We start from the raw sequence: 22,484 nt of genomic DNA on the forward strand, positions 1-22,484 counted from the left end.
GCTGCCCCGCCCCGCCCCGCACGGCCCCGCCCGGCACGGCCCGAATCCCCCCCCCGCCCCCTCCGGCGGATGTCACGAGTGCCGCCAGTGCTCAGCCCGGCACCATCCTCCGGCTTGCTGGAGTCCCTCTGTACCGGGAGTCACCCGCATCCCCTCCGAGACCCCCCGCTCTCCAATTCTGCTCCCCCTGGACCCGAAGGGCAGCACGTCTCTCCCGCAGCGGGCACCTCATCGGCTCAGCACCTGCGCCGGCCCTGGCTCCCATATTGCCACACGTATTCATCAATAAAAAAAAATTTAAAAAAATTAAAAAAAAAAAAATCAGTATTTCCTGCGTAAAATGCAGAAGGATCCATGTCCAAATCTGTAAACTTAGAAAAAAAGCAAAGTAAGGATAAAACCTAATATCGCTCAAAACCTAATCTGGTGCATATGTACCCGGCATTGTCATCCTGTTGCGATTTTGAACGCTGCACTCAACAGCAATAATTTACAGCTTGATTTGCTGGCGGTAACCACAGCACGTGTTGCTGCCACGGCTGGCATGGATCCATCCACGCCCCCCCGCGCAGCCCCAACCGCCCGCAGCGAGCTCCCCGCAAACGCACACCCCCACCAAACGGTGCGGGGAAAGGAGTGCCTCCGTTTGGGCGGTGAGCTGCTGACGAGGCTGGCTGAAATGCTGCTGCTGGCACCCGCATAGTACGGCATCCCTCCAAGGGAGAATTCAAACCATTTGTTTCATATTTTAGATCTGACTCAGGACGTGCTGGGCGCCAGGCGGCATTCCCCGGGCTGCGGCACAGAGGCTGATAGCCCTTAGTGCTGCACCCACCGCCTGCGCTGGCTGTCCGCTGCCTCCGAAGGAGAGGCACCTCCTTTTGTAGGTCAAATCCCAAACACTGGATGCACTAAATACTTTTTTGGAGCCATCCTAAAATGAACGTTATTGTTTGAAAAATGCCTAAAAAACCATAAAGTACCTGGCTGTACCACTTGCTGAGATGTGACGGGAAGTTTCCCTTGAAAATCACAAATCAGAAGTTTTTCTTTGTTGCTGATACATGGTGCCTCGATGTACTGGGAAACACTGCCCATTTGCTTGGTGGTTTTGGACTTCAGTCGCTTATAATTCCTCTGCCAATATTCAGCACGAGTCCTACTTACACAGTCATGTGGGAAGCCATTTCTAGTAAATAGGAAAACAAGATAAACATTGCCCATTCAATTCACGATGTAGCAGAGGAAGCCCTCAAAATCTTTTTGAAGTTAGATATGAGAGTGGTATGAGCCACACCAGCCAGCAACATCTGTTTAGATCATGGCCACCCAAAGGAGCAGTCCTGATGCTGCCTTTGAGGTTGCCCAAACTTGGCCAGGCGCAACTTCACTCTGCTTTGAAGGTGTCTCCTCCTCCTTTTGTGTCAGAGGGGTTCTCTTAATGAAGAGAATAATGGTATTTTTAGCAGAATATTGAGGCACATGGGAAAGCAATCACGCATGGAGAACTGGAAGCAGAACAAGTAATGTTACTTGCCGTAAGTGTTCTCTGAACAGAACCAGTACATGCTGTGTGCACTCAATTACTGGTATGCCATTAGCCCAGGTCTCCAGCATGGCTGTGCTGAAGCTCTAGCAGCACAGAGTACGACACTGGAGGATGGTTTTTCTCCACTGTTTTGATTCATTAAGCACTGCTGAATTATCTCGCAGGCAAGAAGGCCATCTACTGAACCAGGGACTAAGAGACAACAGCACCTCACCAGAGCCATGTTGCATCCTAACGCAAGAGATCCAGTAGCAGTAGAGCTGCTCAAAAGGCATTTGTTTGGCTCCACGCAGTGGTTCAAATCTGTACAGCTGCCACAGATCAGACTTCTCTGATTTTTCAAGTCATGGTAAAAGAAAACCAGTCTCAGTTTAAAGCAGTGGTTTTCACTGGCCCACAAAACCGTTTTGGTTTGTGAACTCCTATAGCCACTTTCCAGTAGGTGCAGAGGTTTAAGCTGGGTTGAAGTTCATCATATAATCACTTTGCTTTTCTTAGTCATCTCCCTGACGTCCCATAGATGATATTCATAGACCATTCTAGGGGCTGCTGGCAGCGTGTCGGCAGCCTCCGCTTGGACAACGATCAAGAAGATCAAGTGTGTACAAGCATGTTATATGGCCTCTCTCTGCAGTCAGAGTTACCAGAGTTTTCTTAGGGTCTCTGCGGTGGGACAGGGGTTGAGACAGAGCCAAAGAGAAAAAGAGAAGAACAGAAGGGAGCAAAGCCAGAAGGAAACTGAGCCAGCAAGAATTCAAGTAGGTGGTAGGAGAGTACCTGGAGCAATGCCGAGAAGAGGTATATTTGCCACCCCGGCTTGTTAGACTGGTCCCAACCATACAGGGGCCGTACTGTCCCAAGTGTTTTGATGGGAGACAAGGATATGTTGTCACAATACAGGATTTTTCTTATTATATGGGAAGTTGGTCATACCAGCAGCCATCTGAACAGCCTACCTACACAAAGTCCTCTGCAGCCAGGTAAGTCAGCAAGTCATCCACTTCCAGCCCAGCAGCAGATGTGGGTGTGAGCCCGCAGTTAGAGGGAAGGAAGTTCTTTTGAGCTCCATACGAGCCAGTCCTTGATCTTCTACATATTCACACAATATGCCCCTTTTCTTTAAAGAAAGAGGTGATTTCCACTTGACCATGGGACCACTTCAGTGCTCCTTGGTAAAAATAGCAGCCCCAAAATTAGTTATGCACTAGCATCTCCCTAAAACTAGGCAACTTCAGAAAGAAAAAGAAATTTGACTTTTTCCCTTAAGCTCTCTGCACACCTGCAGCTCTTCAACAAAGTCACTAACTCTCACATTTCTCAAGTAAAACGACTTCAGCTGTTGCTGCAGCAGCTCATGCTGGTTGCTGATAAGGAGCACCCAGCTGCCACCACTCACAGCCTGGAGTCCCAGGTAGGAGGATGTTCTCCTCCTACCCCAGGCCCACACTCAGTGCTGCTCTGCCTCACAGCTCTGGCTCATCTGCCCTCTGCTATACACAGAAACTGGGGGGACAAAGGGGAGCAACTGGCCAACCACCCAGGAAGGGGGAAATGGGGCTGTGCACCCACTGGGCTCCTGCTCTCCTCCCATGGAGCTGCCCTGTCCCCACCAGGAGAAGGGTGGCTTCCCAGAGGAGGAGGCTTGCAGCAGCAGTGGTGATGTTTCACAAAGAACGGAATTGCTTTCCCCTCTGGAGCTGGGATCTGGAGGGGGACTGAGGTTTCCTCATCAGTGCAAGACAAGGCTGCAGCCCCAGCCAACACAGTGAGAGGTGGCAGAAAGACCTGGGTCATCCTGCAAAAATGCAGCCACCCTTCCCAGTTCCTTACAGCGCTGAAACACCACCCCTGGACCAGCCTGGTTGTGTCGTGGAGCTTCACACCTGGGGTGCAGGCGTTACCACTACAGCATGCCATCTTCCTCCTCCTCAGGCAAAGACAATTTTCTGGCTTTTATAAAACAAAGGAGGAGGATTCTGGCTAATTTCAGATGCCTTTCCCTATAGGGAACCCACTAGGCTGCAGCTTGTAGCGACCGCTCCCTCCTCAAACATTTAGATAAAATATTGCAACCTTTGAAAGAATAATCTTGTAGACAAACATTTAGGACCTTTCATAGGGTGACCTTTCATAGCTCACCCTAGACTGCCTATTAAAAGTCACTTCTTTTTCACAGTAGTAGTGCGGGTAGGAGCCCATACATCTAGAACAGGAGATGGTGAGCTAATCCCTTTTCACGCTGTAGGGCCCATGATACAGCTAAGCGGCTGTAACTCTCATTAGCAAAGTGCTGCGGTACAGGAGAGCCATTTCATTTCCTTCTAATGCACTACAGCAAAAATGTATCTAGAACTGTTAGGTAATTGGCAGCTATTTTCTCCTAAAGATTTCCACAAATACAGAACGGTTTTGATTTCACGGAATTTGCAGATTCTTCTTTGAAACCAAGATGATGCATTTTCCTGGGTATATTGTGTTCTTCCCCATTTCTCTCACCCGCCTGCTATCAACAACAAAAGGAGAGAGGGGAAGGAGAACAGACAAAATACACAAATCCCTGAAGGAACAGAAATCAGGATGATTTTAGTATCTTTTTTTTTTTCTGGTTGCTGTTTCCCTGGGGGTTAATGTCCCTTCAGCGGCAGTTTTTGGGTGTCATGGAGAACCTGAAGACTTTTTTCCCCAATAATATAACTGTCAGATCTTAAATGTAGTCAACTATACAGTCATCACCTTTTCCTCTGCTTTATATCCTCTAGATGGTGCTTGTGTATCACTTTCTACACAAAATAAATCATGCTGCCTCTACTCAAGCTTGGAAATGGATTTGAAGTGCTGAGGGTTGTGGTGGACACACTGGGTGGTTACCCAGTCCAAGCCTCCATCATAGGAAATGGTTGTCATCAGCTTCTTCCCAAATGTGAGACACAGGACTGAAAAAATCCTATGCACATTTTACTGGAATTTATGAAGATTAAAATCTGATTGTATTTCCTCTGTATTGCACCTTAACACCTTAACCTTAACATGCACAAGGGTTCACCCCTTCCATGCCTACTTGTGCCCGGTGGCAACCGGAGTTACAGGGCAGACGGCATATCAAGGGTATGTCTAAAAAAAAAATACATGGGAAACAAAAGATCCCTAATCAAAATGGCATTTCCCAAATGCCAGAGCACCACGCTACCCATGAACAACATTACCAAAGCTTACAGCAAGCACAGCCGAATGGGAGCGTGCCTCTGGGCCACGGGAACAGAGGAAATTTCAGCGTAAGAGGCTGGTGCAGGGAGGGAAAGAAACCAGTATTCTGCCTCATGAGCAGAGAAAGCGGGTACCTCTGAGTGGGTCTATTTGTCAGAAAAAAATATATAAATAAAAATCAATCCTGGAAAGAAAAAAACATCCCCTCAACCCTTTATTATTCCACTCTCCATTCTGATTCAGTTCACAGAGACGCCTAGACGTACTGAAACGTAAGAGAGACTAAATTCCGGCCATTCTTCTCCTTTACTCAATGTCAACAGTAATAATTTAATTTTCAGATAACCCATATAGTAATTCCCTCAGCCCAGCCTTCTCTACCTGTGCCCACCCTGGAACCGACCAAGTCATTTCGTTTCCTCTTTTGCATTCATGCTCTTCAAATATTTGCAGACAAGCAACCCGGCTTGCCTCTGTTTGGACTCCTTATCTCAACAGGTTTCGGTCCTTAAAAATTCTCTCTTCCCTTCCCCACACCTTCTGTCTAAACTTCCCAGGGGGCAGTCATCAAACACGCTCTCTGGCAAACAAAGTTAGTGTTTACCCAGCTCTCAGCTGGACACGCACCGGGCTTTGCTGGGGAAACCTGGCCATTTAATAGGAAGACAGCAGAGAGCAGCTGTACGCCGTGGAAAAATGCTCCTGCTTCAGTTCTGGAACCTACAGACGTTTGCAGCCACCTGGCCAGGGAGGTGTGCACCCCTGGGTCACTACAAAATGGGGTTGCCGGGATAGAAACTTGGAGTTTTTCTACTACGAGAACAGGAACCTCTATTTTTTAAGGTCTAAAAAGCCCTCTGTGCCCAAGGCTTTCTTTGTTTTTTTTTTTTTCTGCTTGTTATTTTTATATGCAGGAAGCACCACCAAAAGACTGTAAATATGATGGCTAACTTCTCACTAGCCGAGATAAGACTCGTTTTTATAGATGGGGAAGGTACAGCGAGTTATGCCCAAGGCCGCGCTGGAGATGGGGAGCAGGGGTTACCAGCCTGCCTCCTGCTTGGTGATATAATTTTCCATTTTTTTGGCCCGGGTCACGCTCCTGGATTGTATCCTTGCCCTCTACAGGTCATATGGCCAAGTGGCCATTTCTAGCTCTGTCAAGTTCACACCTTTTATTGCTAATAATAAACTAATTAATAAAAAAAAACCCCACACTGCTTAGAGATATGAAAGAAATTTTTCTTTTTTTTTTTTTAAAAAGTACATTTAAGCTAGAAGTCCGTTCAATTTTTCAACATTTTCCTGCTTTAAAACTCACTGACATCATGATAGCCAATGAAGCTGTAAGCAGCAGATACCCAGCCCCAGGTTTTGCGGCTGCTCTACTCTCCAGGAGTATAGAACCAGATCTCAGAAGGAAGGAAAGGAGTTTTAAACCCTCTTCACCTAGCTTTTTAAAGCACGAGTCCTCAAGCCTGACACTGAACACACACAATTGCTTTCCAAGTGTAAATAGGCGTGTCAGCAAAACCACTGGTTTTCCCTTGCTCCTTGTTAAAAATGTGTTTTAAAAAGGGACAGCAAGAAAGCAAATAACATGGGAGTAGCACAAAGCAGCGCCCACACTCCCAGCCCCCGCCAGCACCTCTCAGGTACATCTTGGGTACATATTTGCACTTCTGGTGCCTCCTCCCTCCAGAGCTGGTGGAGCTGGTGTAGGGCAGCCCCTGGCTCCACCTGAGCCCCGCTACCTGCCTACATTCACCTCCTCTTGCCCAGGAGGTAGGAGAGCGTTGTGCCGCACGTCGGCAGGCTGAGCCGGCATGTCCGGGGTCGCGGCCAGGCTCTGCCAAGAAAGGGCGGCTGCCGACGGGCTGGGATCCAAGAGGAACGCCATCAAGTTCAAGAATCAGGACTACGAAACCCTGAAGCAGCAGTGCCTGCAGGCTGGCACCCTGTTCAAGGATGAGGAGTTCCCAGCCTGTCCTTCGGCACTGGGCTACCGGGACCTGGGACCATACTCCTTCAAAACCCGGGGGATAATCTGGAAGCGCCCGACGGTAAGAGTGCTTTATAACTGCCTGTTTTCCTGAGTTCAGGTCTAATCAAAGCTCACCTGAACATGCACGCTAAATCACTGGTGAGCCTGAATATCCACTGTTCCTGTATGCCTTGGTTTGTCTTGCTTAACCTCCACAGTTAGCAGAAACAAGGTTGAAATGGGGGTGAGAGGAAAAAAAAATAAAAATCAACATCTAAGCTCTTTATAAAGCAAAGAATCCTATGACTGCTTCATGGGAACCTGCTTCCTCCCTATTCATCCCAGCTCCACAGAGCCACGGCTCCAGGGTGCAATCCAGAGATGGACACAAAAGCCCCAGATGTACCCAGACAGAGCAGAGGGCAGCCCAGAAACGGTACCTACACGGTGGTCCTGCCACTCTGCACCCCAGCAAATCAAGTTACTACTTCAATAAAATCCTCTGCCTCTCTACCTACAACAGTTAGAGACCAGCCGATTGGAACAGTTATTACACAAATACATATATCCTATAAATAGCCAGTTTCATCAGGAAAGATTAGATGCTGATTAATTTCTTTTTTTAAACCACAAAAATCAGGGCTTCAGAGATTTTTCTGCCTTTTCATCTTTCAGTCATTTTTTCTGTCCCTACTCTGCTCCTCCTTTGTCATTTTGCCCCTCCTTGCAACATCAAGAACAATTGAAAAAAGGAGAAGGAAGGAAAAAAATACCAAACGACTTCCCTTCCTCTGATGGGGGAAAGGAGAATAAGAGAAGAAGGAAAATTTCAAGGCTTAGATTTTATTTTTTTTTTATTCACCCGAGAAGTGAAAAACAGAAATGTGCATGTTTAATAATGCCACATTTTACCCTGGCAACCCCATTTGTCCATCAGGACTTCGCTCTGGCACCTGGGTGTTTCAGCAACAAGTACCACAGAAGCACCTCTTGGCTTTGCCCACCCTGGGAGAAGATCAGTCTTAGAAAACTCACTAAATTATACTTTGGTTCCTCACGCAAGAACAGCATCGTGCCTGCAGCAGAGTCACAGTCACAAGTGCAGCCTGGTCAAGAACGACTGAGGGAAGGGTTAAATGTCCCAGCTCTGCCTGCATGGGACCCCTCTGCCCTCCTGGCACTCAGCAAAGACACCAGCAGTTTACGGACACTTAATCCACGAGTACTGGGACCCACTGTCTTATCCCTGTGCGTGGGACAGAGTCCAATCCCTGCTGCAAGGTGACACAAACACTATGCTTTGCTCTCCTACGGAGGGACCTGGATCTGACTCACTTTTCCATGTTGTGGATGACTCCTGTCGGAGGTCACAGCCCTGCTCATTTCTTGGACTTTTTCATCCGGCCAACAGGTTTCCATCCACAAACTCCGTCCGTGATTGCAGGCCGATGGGACCCCTCTTCACTTACCTGCCTGCATCCAACACAGGCAGCAGGACCCAGTGGGCAAACTGGACGAGACCTGCTGGAAACATGCCCCTTGCAAAATAAATATCCACTGCTAAGACCATCCCAGCCCCCAGGCTGCTACTGCTGGTGTGCAGACAGAGCGTGCCAGCCGCTCTGCCATCAAAGACTTATCTTCTGATTTCAGCAGTGGGTTTACAGAGAGAGAGGAGGTGGAAAGGCAGTTGTGCCAAAGGTGTGTGTGGCACTTGGCAGCGGCTCAGCAAGGACAGGTGTCTGGGTGAGTAACAAGTCATTCGCAGCTGACTATCACCGGGTGCACCCCTTTGGAGGGAGGAGAGAGAAACCAACACAAAACCTTTGCTGTGTGGTAGGTAACCTGCTCCTGACTCCTACCCACTGAGACAGCCACGAGGCGGCTGACCCGCTGGATAACCACAGAAGCAAAAAGGATGTAGCTGAGATCACACCTACGGCAAGAGGAGATTCACCAACTGGCTTTTCATCACACACACAAAGTCCTGGGTTCTCCCTGTCTCCACGGGATGCTCAGAGCTGACAACTGCTGGGCTCCGGGAGAGCTGGTGACTGCCTAAGCCTTCCTCAACCCTGGTTGCCACTTTAGGCTTCCTATAAACTGCCCCTTTCTGCCATCCAGAAACTCATGGGAAATGCTGGTGCGAAAGGAAAGGCGCTTGTCTCTAGAGAGACTTCCTAATATAGGCCATGAATTGTTGGAGGGCTCAGGGTTGGGATAGGAGGGACAGACATTGCCGTAACCTACTTATCTGGCCCCGAAGGACCAGAAGAAAGCGGGTGCGGGGGGGAGGGAGGCCACCAATAAAAGCGTTTTTGTGCTCGGCCTCTGAGGAAGCGGGGTCGGGGGGGGAACCTCCTCCATGCCCGTGGCCATAGAAGCTCAACACAGCTCCAGCGCCAGAAGCTACCGTCACAAACTCGCTCACACTGCTTGAGCCAAAACCACAGCAAGATAAAGTAAGATGTAAACATCGAGGTTCAATTTTCACCTCTGTCCCCACAGTAGCAAAAATTCTCACCAATATTTACTGGCAACCTCAAGCAGCAAAGGGCTTCAGGATTTGCCTCAAAAAAATACACGCAGTCTTGAATTTAATAAGGCAATGTTTTCCTGACGTCATGTTAATCAGACAGAGGACAAAGGACACATATTTTTTTAAGAAATGTTGAAAGTGTTCAGTGTTTTTTGAACACTGAAACAAGGAACTAGAAATGAGAACTTTTCAGACCAGAAAGGGTGATGCATACTTTGAAAATGTGTCGTTTCAGGAGTTATGTGCCAACCCTCAGTTCATAATTGGAGGAGCTACTCGAACAGATGTCTGCCAAGGAGAGCTGGGTACGTACAGCGCTTCTGAATTTCGTTTTGGAAGAGGGAGGAGAGAAAAAAAAAAAAGCCTCATTTAAAAATTCCTCATCCACAGACCATTTTATTGGCTATCTCCCAGACGTAGTATGGAGAGAGGCAGATACCCAAGAAGAGGACTCATGCACCAGCATTGCTGCCCGAGGCAATGTGTATATGGGCTTGTAAGAGCTATGTCAAACCGGGGAGACACCAAAGTGTCTCCTGGAGGTAGGAAACTAATTAACCGTTTGTGGAGCAGAAGGCTAGCTTGCTTTTCACCTCTTGAGACAGAGCTGGACACCAAGCTAACCACGAGAGCGCTTGCCCTGAAGCAAGAGAGTGGACTTCAAGCCCACCCCAGCAAGAGCGGCTGGGACAAGTGACACCAGGGAAATTTCACCTAGTCATCAGGGATTTTTCTCTGGGAGGCAGAGCAAGCTCCAGCCTCAGTCTTGCACAACACAAATACACGACAACCACCGAGCAGAGCAGGAACTGGTTTAGTAGAGGGGCTGGGGCTCTGACGTGCCATTTCGTGCCAAGCAGGATGGCCCACCTGCTTGCAGGCATGAGTTAGAAACAAGCACCACATCATAAAAAATGAAGAGAGCACGTAGACTTTGTAATATCATCCCCAGCAAGCAAACTGTTCCAAGCCCTTCATGCCGAATGCTCCTCCTGCTTGTACAGCTTTTGGTGTAGAGCTACGAGCAGGGAGAGAAACTGTGCAAACGCAGCCAAAAAAAAGGCAGTGTTCCTCCAAATTAGGGCCTGATGCTGATGAGATGTCTCTCAGCCAGCACTCATCTCTTGAAGGTCCATCATAGAAAAACTTGCTTACCCACTTTTGCAGAGGGCCAGAAGGGAGCTGTAAGGGGCTTTATCCCCCTTCGAATAGCTGCGGCAGCAGCCGCCCTCCCTGCCTGCCTCGCTGATAGGATCCAGCTCCAGAAGACAGCAGCAGCAACCTCTCCTGACTGCATATAGAGGCGAGAAGGCTGAAACTCTTGTAATGAGAATTTGATAGATTAGACACAGAGAAATCAGCCTTTCTCCCTCCCGCGCTGCTTACCGCAGTACTCCTGACCTTACTGGTTTTCTAGCCCATCCATTGTGCAAATGAGATTCAAACAATTTCTGCAAGTCATTGGCAATAAATAATACCAATGCTGGTCCTGTAAACACAGCACCATTAAAGCAATTGCTAAAAAATTCCCTGGTGTGTGGGCCTGTGCTCCAAATGCTAAAAATAAGATGCCAAATCATACACTTGCTCCAGGATATTTATTCGGTGGATGCTGGCACAGAGTATGGGGAAATCACTTCCTGTATTTTAGGAGAATGGTTCAGATAAATAATAAAAGCGACATTTCTTGTCACCTCCAATTTGGGGAGTTTCTATAATAGCATGAAAAAAATAAAATCATATGCCTGAAGTAAAACCTCATTTTCCTTGACAGTTTACAAGCTAAAGTACTGAAGAATATTACCTGCTCTTAAAACTAGAAGAGGTCAATGCATTATTTGTGTTAAGCCTAGGAACTGAATGCAAATACCTTGAGCCCCTTTTTATTTCTGTCACCTCCTGAATGTCTCTGTGGAGTCCCAGTCCTTTGTGCTAAATGGGCTTTCATTAGAGCAGCGCCAAAATCCATCAAATAGTGGTAACAACAGAACTGGACCCAAAAACCTCCTGTGAACCTGGGGACGGTGCCTGCCTCCCGGCTTTCCCAAGTCAGCCCTCGGCAGGCAGTACCCCAAGAGCTAGTCCTGAAAGCTACCCCTAAACCTAGAAGAAAAGCCCCCAAATCTGTTTCTGCTTTTGTTAGGAGCTTCCTTTTCTCCCTCTCTCTCAAAAAAAGATAAAATAATCAAAGACAACCCAATGTGTTTCTACAAGGCTGCTTACAATCGCTTCTACACACACTGACCCTTCACAAAAATAAACTTCAGAATATAGGCATGGGACTTCCCTTCTAGCGTTCAGGTATTTGCTTTACACCTCTGAGGCATATTATGCTTTTTTGGTATTTGATCCAATACCTTGAATATCAAAGTCCTTGTTACTAAAGCCCTCATGTAAAACGCTCCTGTTGAAACAGGCCCTGATTCCATATTTATGTAAGCCATGTATGTGACCTGTTAACAAGCCCTTTAGGGAAATAGAGCCTATTTTTAATAGTCTTCTCTGACACGTTTCTTTTCTTTTAAAAATAACACTGCAGGTCTGGGTTTATGTGAACAAAAGGAACAGGGAAACCCAGAGTTAGTCTCACTCCATTAAACTTATTTCTTTGACAACAGCGTAAGCTAGATGAATATCAGCTTGGGAAATTTGATGGGAACTTGAAAGACTTGAAATATTTTAAACGCTCTTTGAACCATATCTTTTTGATAGCCTAGTAACAACTTGAAATGCAGTCACATAGTCTTAGTTATTAAAGGTGATTTAGGAAGTTTTCTTGCAGCTATCTGAATAAGTTAACCCCGGAATTGTTTGCAGAAAATTAATTTAAATAATATAAAACATACCGAAACCTTCTCAGTTTAATATTAGCTTTCCAGATCCACGTCATTTATATTCATGGGGCGCCTTTTGTTCTGGAGGCTCAGAGGGTACTTCAGGCACTGCAGCTCCCCTGGCCTGGGCTCTCAGCTGGAGAAGTCCCCTGAAGCCCACGCAGATGCACCAGTTCGCACCAGCTAAGGAGCCCACCCCACGCATGCTTTATGCGTGTCTCGTCTTACGGGCAGATTTGAGAAGATTATGAGTAGATTGGAGAACAAACCAAAGCCTGGCAGCTCTGAGATAAATCTGGTACCTGTTGAGGGAGCCTTTGGAGCTCCTGTAGGCAGGACAGTGCTTAATAGTACTGGGTTTGTTCACATAGCTTGCTATAGACTTTACTATATAGCCCTTCTGATATTCAGTCCCACGGGCCCAGGGGTTTTGGGGTTTCATTCTAGCAGATATATCCCCAAGATCTCAAAAAATACCTTCACTGACAACTATGAGACCTCAAAGAGAAGAAAGCCTGTTCCTTTGCTGGGTGCTCTTTTGCCTTTCTGTACACAGCTGCAGAGCTTAATTCGTTTCCACAGAAAACTTTAGGAAGCCTTCTTTAGAAATCTCAAAGCAGGAACAGCCTGCACTGCCAGAAATTACAAAGCTAGCGGGTCAGTGCTTCCTTGATGTCTAGTAGGATGCCCCAGGTACTACAAGCTCTGAAGAAGAGCTTCCAGCAGAGACTAAAGCTGAGAGTCAAATCTGCTTGACGAACCAGGAAGCAAGAGCCACAGCGCTGTATTTGGATCCCTCCTGAGCACCAGGTGTTGCTGAAATAGCGACAAGCCCGAGTACAGCCAGGACAGAAATGCCTCTGTGCTGTCTGGTTAGATCCTGGAGTTTTGGCTTAAACTCCCCATCACTAGGTCAATGAAAAGTTTAGATGGTCTGCGCCTAGACACTTTGATGATAGCTAGACAGAAACTGAGCACAGCTCTGCCGCAACTGAAACTAATCAAATTTCTCATTTATTTTATGGCCACTGAGAGTGCAGCGTGCTTGGGTAAACATCATCAATATAGAGGAGTTGCTCAGCTCCCAGGTCACCAAGGATTCTGTATTCTCTGCAGCAATTCGATTATCTCTGTAAGCCAGGAGGTGCCTGCGTAGCACCGAGAACACCAGCCATCTCAGTACATCCGTGAGCAGAGACTGATTTTATTTCAAGAACACTAATAGTCAAAGTAATTCTCCAAGATCATGTGTGTGTATATGTATATATACATATACGCGCAGAGCTAGGCACAGCTAGGTTTCACATTTACCCTTCCCACCACAAACTCAAGGTCAGAATTGCTTTATTTCACATGAAAATAAAAACAACCAAAACCTAATCAGACTTTACCAACATTACAAATGACTCGGATCCAGGAATCAAGCTGGCTGCCTTTTAACACGTTCAGCAGCAGCAGTGAACGCAGCAATTGTCACTTGTCTGAAACTTTTGTTCATGAAATACGAGACCGAGCAGAAAGCGGCGTACGTATGTGCCGGTAGGTGATTTAGCCTTGCAGGGCTAATGCTGAGAACGCTATTTATTTATATAAGCTAAAAGGCTGCAACTTCAAACACATGTAGTGAGCAGAAATCCTTTTTTAATATTGTCATTTTACTGACCATAACTGTAATGGAAATACATTCTAATTAAATATTTAATTAATTTGCCATCGGCCTCATTTCCTCTCCCTCCAAAAAATCACTTTTTAGGAAGGGAAACAAATAGTTTCCTCGCAGTTTGAGAGATGGCTTATAAGCCTCCGCTGAATCAGGACAAGTTTTAGGGGTCCTACACAAGCTCTCTTTCTAGGGAGCTCGTGCAGCCGCACTGTGCCATAGGCACAGCCACAAACAAAACTCTGAATTTTGCTGCCAGCAAAATGGTGTTGAACTTCAAAAAAAAAAGGAACACGTACTGTCAACTTATACTTTTAGAACTTGTAACGTATTACCCAGTAGGGCTGAGAAACCTTAGTAATAGGTAACAGGACCCCATTGCGGTGTACAAGAAGATCAGAGGCAACCTGTGCAATTTAGGCTCCATCCTGGAAGCTCCTTGGTAAGGACAGATTCCTGCATCCTCTTTAGTTTGTCTTAAAGCCAGTGACACAGGAAGCTGAATGTAACGCGTTGCTTATATACAAAGCTGCCCCCAAACCATCTGCATCTAGGCACCCCGTGCAAACCTTCCTTTTTATCAAGTTACTGCACAGCAGCCAATTCCCAGCTGGTTCCTTTCGGAGGGCATGGTTAATATTTGTTCAGCCACAAGCTTAGCCAAAAATATTAGGCCCCCAAGCAAGGTTTAGAGACAGGACTCTGCATCCCTCAAGGCAAGCACATCTATTTTTAAGGCCAAGTTCACTGCTGCAATTCTTCCAATGCAATTCTTTCCACGCGCGCTTTTGGCGGACTTGCCCCTAACGCTTCCCCGGGAAGTTAGACTGCATGGTGCATTTGCGGGATGCAGAAGTGCCAGTGCCACTCACTCTCCCAGATGCTAAGAAGTTAATTCATACCGTAAGATAGCTGTAAAGGATTTCACGCTGCGTTTGGCATCTTCTGAAATTGTTTAGTTCTGAGTCAGGGAAATAAATAACGTATTTAAGGAAACCCCTCTCATTTCACTGATTCTTCTGCCTAATTGCGCATCAAACATACACCATCCTCAGCAAAGCCCAGATTAGTTTCCCCTTCGTTGGCTGTAAAAGCCTGGCCTGGACCAGGGAGGGGAAACCCTTCCAGATGTTGCACATAGGGACTGCACCAATGCACCACTGCTGCTGACCTTCTCTGGTCTCACCGAGGTGGAGGCACGCAACAGGGACAGCAGGACCCCCACCCTGCCACCTTCTCAGAAATAATCTGTGGTGCTTCACAGCATGCTAGGAGCAGCCAGAGCAGCAAGAATATCTGGGGCAGCTGAAAAAACGAGGGCTTCAGTTCTAACTTCATAAGGCTTTTCATTTTCCTCCTCTAAAAAGCCATTTCCGTACCTATCACCATTATTTCTACCTCTCCAAGCAAAAGCAGCATAAGGCGTACACCCGTACCAAGCAAACCCTCAAAGAAATAGATACAAAGCAGGTCTGAGCATTCTCAATCCCATCATTTCCTGAATCTACATTTTCTTGGAAGAGAAGGCTCTTAAAAGCCTATTTTTCCCCTGCTTTGTGCTCTTCCAGTTTCACTTATTTTACACATAGGTACCTAAGGCTGGAAGGAACGTTCCAGGCCAGTGAGTTGAGCCCTGTCCCACAGAATGCAAAGTAATTTGTACAAGAGCTAGGCTGAAGGTGGGCTTCAGGAGGTTTTTGCTCATAGTTGTTCTAAAGGCTGAGGCTTTTGGACTCTCCTATACGCACAGCAGCAACTTCTTCCTATTTCCAGTTTAAACATCTCACAATCCTTTTATTGTAATTTATCTGCTCTTTTACAAGGGAAATCTTACCTTTCAAGTAAGAGCGCTTGCCTCAAACTGCTTTTCTGCAAAGTAGCATTTCACCTGCCTCACGCTTCCTCTTCAAACTTTACTTGCGTAGGATAAGCAGGACACGCTTTTTTTTTTTAACCTCTTCTCATAAGAGATACAGGTGGATGGGGGGGAAGCAGGTAATCCAGCCATTTTCTACCCCCTTCCAGCTTGACCGCTCTTTCCTGAACATGGCGGTCAGGGTGACACAGAGCAATCCTAGGGGAAAGCTCAAGCAGAACCTCACATAGTAATACTAGGCTTTCCCTCCTCACTGAAGCGCCCGAGCTGGCACGCTAGGTGGATCACGCTTCTGCGCCCATAATCACATTAGTCAGCTCAGGTGGTTACAGGTCATCACCCCAGGGGTACTTCTTTATAGGTGTTTCTCCCCGTCACTGTTTGCCTAACTAGGAACAGCTGTTTCTTGATCAGCTCATAGGCAGCATCTGGGGGCGATCAGCAGGATACAGGCACCAGAGAGCACACAGCACCAGGCAAGTCCCAGCATCTTACCTTTACAGTTATATTCATCCTGGCACTGAAACACAAAGCCCAAGTCAACATAAAGAGTTAACTGCTGCTCTAGGATATTAAATCATGCTACAAATTAAACTCTTTCCTCGGTTTCTCTGTCAGGTTATTTCCACTGACGCAAGAGCTGTTATGCCAATTCCTTCTGCAGAAAGAAACACGTTTTTGGCACAGATAAATCACAGGGAACCAGGAAAACATTGGTACCTTCAGAGCAGCTTTGTTTTCCTAGACACAAAAGTTCTTCCTACTGTTTGCAGTATGCAAATACCATGAGAAACTCATGAGTCACTGAGCTTCCCAGGGGCTCCACCTTCAGCACGATAGAGGCTTCCACTTACCCAGCCTCCAATCCACAACAAACAAGTAACCAACCCAGCAAACAGCTGCGAGACACCCAGACTCTAGCACGGGCTAGGCATGTCCATCCTTTCCAGGATAAGGAGCGAGACAGAGAAAGGACTCACCTCCTCACAGAGCTCCCAGGAGACTTCAGCCTCCGTTAGGCTTGTGGGCAAATCTGTAGCAATACCCCCAAGTGCTGGTTCAAATTCAGACCTTCAAAGAAAGGGCTAAGAAGGAATAGCCCCTGAAATGCTCCTGCTATCCATCAAATCTTCTCCAAAAGATAGGCATGAAGTCCTACCACCCTTCTATGAACCCAGAGCTTTTTCCTTCTTCTGGATGCCTTCTAAGCCCTTGCCTTTCCCAGGTGCGGAGGCTCAGGTCTAGTTAAAGTATCACAGGTCGTTAACTCTGTACTGCCCAGCCAGGCTTTGCAACCCACATACCCCAAATGCCTGCTCTCTCTGGCTATGTTTTCAGTCTCCTGAGGGCATTAACAAGCTTAGGTAAAGTAGCCAGCTTTCACAGCTTCATTAAAAAATCAAAATAGCAAAGTCCAAACTAGACCATTGAAATTATTACCATGATTAGCCTCAAAGGCCCCAAGATACCTATGTGGTCTGTGTGAGTGGAAAATGAGCAAAAGTGATAAATAACACCACAAAACGAGAATGGATTGCTAAACCAATCCTGAACCTGGCAGGACCTTGCAAAGCACTTAATGCTGGTATTTTGGTCCGGGTGGGAGTGTGACAGAATGGCATAAGGATCAGCTGGGCAAAACGCTATTTGTTAATAAACTTTTCTGCCTTGTAACACGTGTTTTTAGGTGATTGCTGGCTACTAGCTGCCATTGCATCTCTCACTTTGAATCCAGATGTTCTGTACCGCGTTGTTCCCAAGGATCAGAATTTCCAGATGGACTATGCTGGGATCTTTCATTTCCAGGTACCTATATGATCAATGCATCAAGAATAAAAGAGGAAAATGCTAGTATTTTGCTAAAAGCTGCTTTTTTATGTTTGGCACAGGCTAAATATTCAAGAATTACAGTGTGTAAGTGAAATTGGTGGGGGGTAAGGGGGGAAAAAAAGAGGAACAGAATAAAATAATATTGAATGACACCTGCTCACCGGGTAGGTTCTGCTGTCTTACAGCTGACGGGGCTCTGGTGAGTTACACAGGTTTTGTAACTGAGCCAAACCATTATGCCACGTGAGTCAAGACCAGCTCTGTCGCTGCTGACTGTCAAGAGTGAATTCAGGCTGATGTGGTTCTTCCTCCTTCCCTTCCTTCACCTCCCCACCACTTTGTCGAGACTTCCTTGCCTGCAGGCCTGGCGTGTTGGGAGTGAGCCAGCCTGCTTTGACTAGAAATTAGGCTCAGGTGTGAGCAGTGTGGATCCACCCTGCAAAGCTCAAGGAGGTGTTTCGGTGAGGAGAGATATAGAGCACATACTTATCCCTTCCACCAGCTCATCTCAGCAAAGGTGTTATTATGTAAATGATCTTCTTTCCCTTCCTTTCAGGACTGCATCAAATTCAGGCAAAAAAATAGCATTAGCAGTGTTTCACATGTTTCCCAGTATTTTCAGAAGGGATTAGCACTATTGAGTGCTTCCCATTTGGGTGACCTCTCCTTGCAGCATTTTTACGGGATCATTGGGGTTTTTTTTCCCATGGATTGGGCCTTAAAAGAGTAGACAAGAAAAGACTTCAGAGTATCCTGTCTCCGCACTGACTTTCCGGAGTCTCCACCAAGTAAGCTCTGCATGGCGCACCAACAGTGTTCCAGATGTTATGTGCAAGATGTTGCTGTTAATATTACCTATCAGCAAAACTTCAATACAGCATTAAGGAGCCTGAGCAGTGCTTCATAGGGATGGGAAGAGTTTGCCTCTGTTACAAGGAAGAGGAGTCCAACATGGGAATGAAACCTTACAGTGACTTACCCAGGGAGAACTGGTGACAGGTGAAGGGGTAGGAAGGTGGCACTGCAGAGCCATTACGTGTACACCAGCCCTCATCATCTTTTCCTTTCTTCTTTTCATCAGTTCTGGCAGTACGGGGAGTGGGTGGACGTCGTGGTGGACGACAGGCTGCCCACCAAGAACGGGAAGCTGGTCTTCGTGCACTCAGAGGAAGGCAATGAGTTCTGGAGCGCGCTGCTGGAGAAGGCCTACGCCAAGTATGGTGGCTAAGCAGGAGGCAACGCTCCTGAGTGTGCAGAAGTTGACAGCCTGGGTGGTTGTGGTGTTAGACACAATGCCCTTCACTCAAGTTCAGTTCCACCCATTATTTAGAGTTTCCTCTAGGTCCATAAAGGGTATTGCCAACCGTCTGTTTCAAGGGGCTTTACTTCTGGTGCCCCAGGTCACACTGATGATCAGACAGCCTGAGGGATACCAAATTATGAACCCTTCTTTCTGCAGTGCCAGTGCTTACAAGTGGAGATGGCCCCTTATGCAGCTCTTGTCATCTCCCTCACAGGTTGAATGGCTCTTATGAAGCTCTCACAGGAGGGTCCACTATGGAGGGCTTTGAGGATTTTACTGGAGGCATCTCTGAGTCCTATGAGCTGCGGAAGGCTCCTTCAAACTTGTACCAAATCATCCAGAAGGCTCTGAGAGCTGGGTCGTTGCTTGGTTGTTCCATTGATGTAAGAGACTGCTGCTGCTTTACTCTCCTCTCCTGTTCTCAGGGCTCTGGTCCATACTGTAACAAAAGCTCAAACCAATGTTCAACATAGGTAGGAAGGTCTGAATTAAAAGCATACTACAATTAATGGGAGACTTTTATTGATTTCAGTTATAAAAAACTCTGGATGAGGTTCTAAATACCCAACTCTCATCCTGCCTTCCGTTTTACAAGCCAGCCTGTGATAATGCTTTGAGCCATGAACTGGGGACTACTCTTCCTGAACTCCATTTTCATTCTCTGAGTATCTTTTCTCATTCAAATTCTGCATAATTTCAGTTCTAGACACACAACTGCCAAACTCTTTGAGATACTTTGTTGTAGCCTGCAGTCTAATTCTAGCTTTTGTTTTCAATCCTAAAGATTATTGACACCTGTAATACAAGTTCTCTCAAGTTACAGATGATGTTTGTACATGTTTTGGGAACTCCACACCTTTCACATCCTGTTTCATTATCTTGTTTGAAATCCTGGTTCATGGCATATAGGATTACCAGAGTCGAAATCTTGATATGCTGGCTCTCAACCGAGGCAGGCTAGAGCTTTGTTGACATGAACACATCTTTGCAGGCGACTGGATCTGTTACCTGAGCTGGGAATTGGATTTAGATTTAGATTTCTTTGTACGTTCTTAAGTCTCTGTTGTGCTAGGACTACGTATTTAGGGGCATGAAACTGTGGAGATGAACTTTTGCTGTGGATCTCACCTGTGTTTAACACACTTTGCATCAGGAATGTTGATATTCATTGTGCATACCACTTTGGATATCTTCCCCCATATTAATTTGCTCACAAAAGCTGTGTTCCTACACAATATATAGTCCTAAATGTGTATACTTTTATTGCCCCAGATAACTTCTACAGCTGAAATAGAAGCAATCACAAGCCTGAAGCTGGTAAAGGGACATGCTTACTCTGTCACTGGAGCAGAAGAGGTAAGCCAGCCTCTCCAGGGCCATCATACAAAACAGCTTGGGGTTGCAATACTGCAGTGCCTTCAACTTTCTGATGTCTTTCTGTGACTGACCAAATGAAAATGTTGCTAACGTGCACCCTCTGACAGAAAGAGAAAGTACCTGTGGTACTTAGCCAGGTTGGAAGCTCCATACTGGTAGTTTATATAGAGTATACTGTGCAGTCCACAACTCGTGTTGTACCAACAGACTGGAATACAAAATGGGCCAAGCTGTTACTGAAATGGAGGGTACGGAAAGGAGAAACATGAGAAGAGGCAGCCGTTTCTCCACGTGTTTGTACTGCATGAGGTGGGAGCAGTGTACTTTGCCAGTCAGCGCTAATCGGAAAAGAGTAAAGGCCTCTTTTATGAACTCCTTCAGCAGTCCCACCTTCACAGTGAGCCCTGGATCTCCTGCTCTGAAACTGGAACCTTTACAGAGGTGTCCATGCCAAGTAACCTCTTCCGAACCTTGTTGCGTTGTGCGGTATCTCCTGCTTTTGAGGATGTAGATATGCTGCTGCTTTGTGGCTGATGTTTTTCCTTGCAGGTTGCTGTCTTTATATGAAATGGTGAGTGCTGCGGCTAATGGCTCACTTGGTGGCGCAGGATAATGTAAAATAAGGGTGGAACGCATCTAGGTGTCTTTTAACTATTGCAAACTGTTATGGACTGTGTCTCTCAAGTACAAATCGTGTTCTGTCTTGTCTGAAAAGCAATTGCCCCATGATGATTGGAATAATGGAAGTGATTAGGCTCTGTTTGTTGTGGATCTTTTAGGTATATTACCGAGGACGGCCAGAGAAACTCGTGAGGCTTAGAAATCCCTGGGGTGAAGTGGAATGGACTGGAGCTTGGAGTGATAAGTAGGTTTTTATACGCCCCTGCCTCTCTCTCTTCAGTGTGTTCTGGTATCTTTTAAAAATTAAATTGGGACTATGCAGTTAATCCAATCACAAAGCACATTTAGGAGAGATACTAAATCAGTTGGGATAAAACACTATTAATTTATTAGCAAGGTTAGATATTGATCCACTCTGCCCAGCGGACATTCTTCCCTGCCTCAGGCAGAGCTTTCTAATAAGAAAGAACAGCCCATGTTTTAATTGTGAGCAGCCCAATGCAAGCCATATCCAGGTCATTTTGCAAGATGACTTTTCTCAGATTGATCCGACTGATGGTGCCAGGGCCTTTGTAGGATATGCAAACCAATCCTATTCCTCAGAAATACAGCAAGGGTAAACCTCTGTTGTGCCTCTGCCTCAGCTCTAAGGTTGCTGGGCTCTAAATGAGACCACTATTTGGTTTCTACTGCAGCATCTGAAAAAATGGGGATGTTGACTAAGCTAAGGACCTAGAAGTTTGAAAATCTATCAGAAACTGTCTGGGCTTCAACTGCCTCGGTATCTCATGAGAATGGCAGTGACTGCACGCGTTTTATTTTTATATTCAGAGTGGCATAGATTTTATTTTCATTTGGGCCACAATATATTTTTTCATGCAATCCTCTGAGATTTCAGTTTCCTGTCCTGACTGGCTGCAGCACCGGTGCTGATGTTGTATAATACTTAAGGACAGACAATAGAGATAAACATTAGAATTATTCTTACCTGTATCAGAGCTGCTTTGCTCAGCCCCAAGATAAGGTGCCTCAGGCCCGCAGACGTGCCATATCCTGTTTTGCCATGGGACAACCCTGCGGAGGCAGGTGCAGAACTGCACCATCACGTGGGAGCAGATCCGAGCAGAATCCAGCTTGCTGCACCGCAACACCAGAATGGGAAAAGAGCAATGCTGTTTTCTGCAGTACATTTTCTAATCCCGTCTTTTTGAATTTCTTGTTCTTTGGAGACCCCAACAGCAGAGCTTGTATGGTTTCCCTAGGGAGAATATCAGGCATCCCAACAGATCTTACAATGCAGAAGCTCTGCCTGACTTTCAGGCTGCGTGTTACCTAATCCATCCAGTCTGCAATATATGTACATCCCAGCACCTGGCAGCGGTGACTCAGTTTAAGACTTATTTGCTGCAAATACAGTTGCAGTCTGATTCCAGCCCTGTATAGTCAGGTTGCAGTGTGTACTGCCATTGAGAGGGGCAGAAGGTCTAGTTGTTGAAGAAATGCATGCTCCTTTATCAGCTGTAACCGAAGACAGAGCCTAACTCTCTGATCTCGTTGTAGAATGAAATACAACGACTGAACAGCTTGCTTTTGTGCTTTGTCTGCAGTGCTCCTGAGTGGAATTATGTTCATCCCAAACAAAGACAGGCTCTGGATAAGCAAGTAGATGATGGAGAGTTTTGGTGAGAATCGTCCAGCTAGCTTAAT

The 22,484-nt window shown here is 46.4% G+C and overlaps 1 protein-coding gene across 2 annotated transcripts in view; it reads left to right on the forward strand.

Moving 5' to 3' along the window:
* Positions 1 to 6,550: 6,550 nt before the first annotated feature.
* LOC128907785 (calpain-8-like) overlaps positions 6,551 to 22,484 on the forward strand; it is a 30,432-nt gene continuing 14,498 nt past the window's right edge. For both annotated transcript variants that reach the window (XM_054197030.1, XM_054197031.1), the window contains exons 1-8: positions 6,551 to 6,816; positions 9,512 to 9,581; positions 17,334 to 17,452; positions 18,558 to 18,691; positions 18,994 to 19,162; positions 20,052 to 20,135; positions 20,936 to 21,021; positions 22,385 to 22,459. In XM_054197030.1, coding sequence (XP_054053005.1) covers positions 6,580 to 6,816; positions 9,512 to 9,581; positions 17,334 to 17,452; positions 18,558 to 18,691; positions 18,994 to 19,162; positions 20,052 to 20,135; positions 20,936 to 21,021; positions 22,385 to 22,459 — 974 coding nt within the window. In that variant the 5' untranslated portion in view covers positions 6,551 to 6,579. The remainder of the gene's footprint in view (positions 6,817 to 9,511; positions 9,582 to 17,333; positions 17,453 to 18,557; positions 18,692 to 18,993; positions 19,163 to 20,051; positions 20,136 to 20,935; positions 21,022 to 22,384; positions 22,460 to 22,484) is intronic.

The sequence above is a fragment of the Rissa tridactyla genome, chromosome 3 (genome assembly GCF_028500815.1).
Source record: "Rissa tridactyla isolate bRisTri1 chromosome 3, bRisTri1.patW.cur.20221130, whole genome shotgun sequence".
In the NCBI taxonomy this organism is placed as follows: domain Eukaryota; kingdom Metazoa; phylum Chordata; class Aves; order Charadriiformes; family Laridae; genus Rissa; species Rissa tridactyla.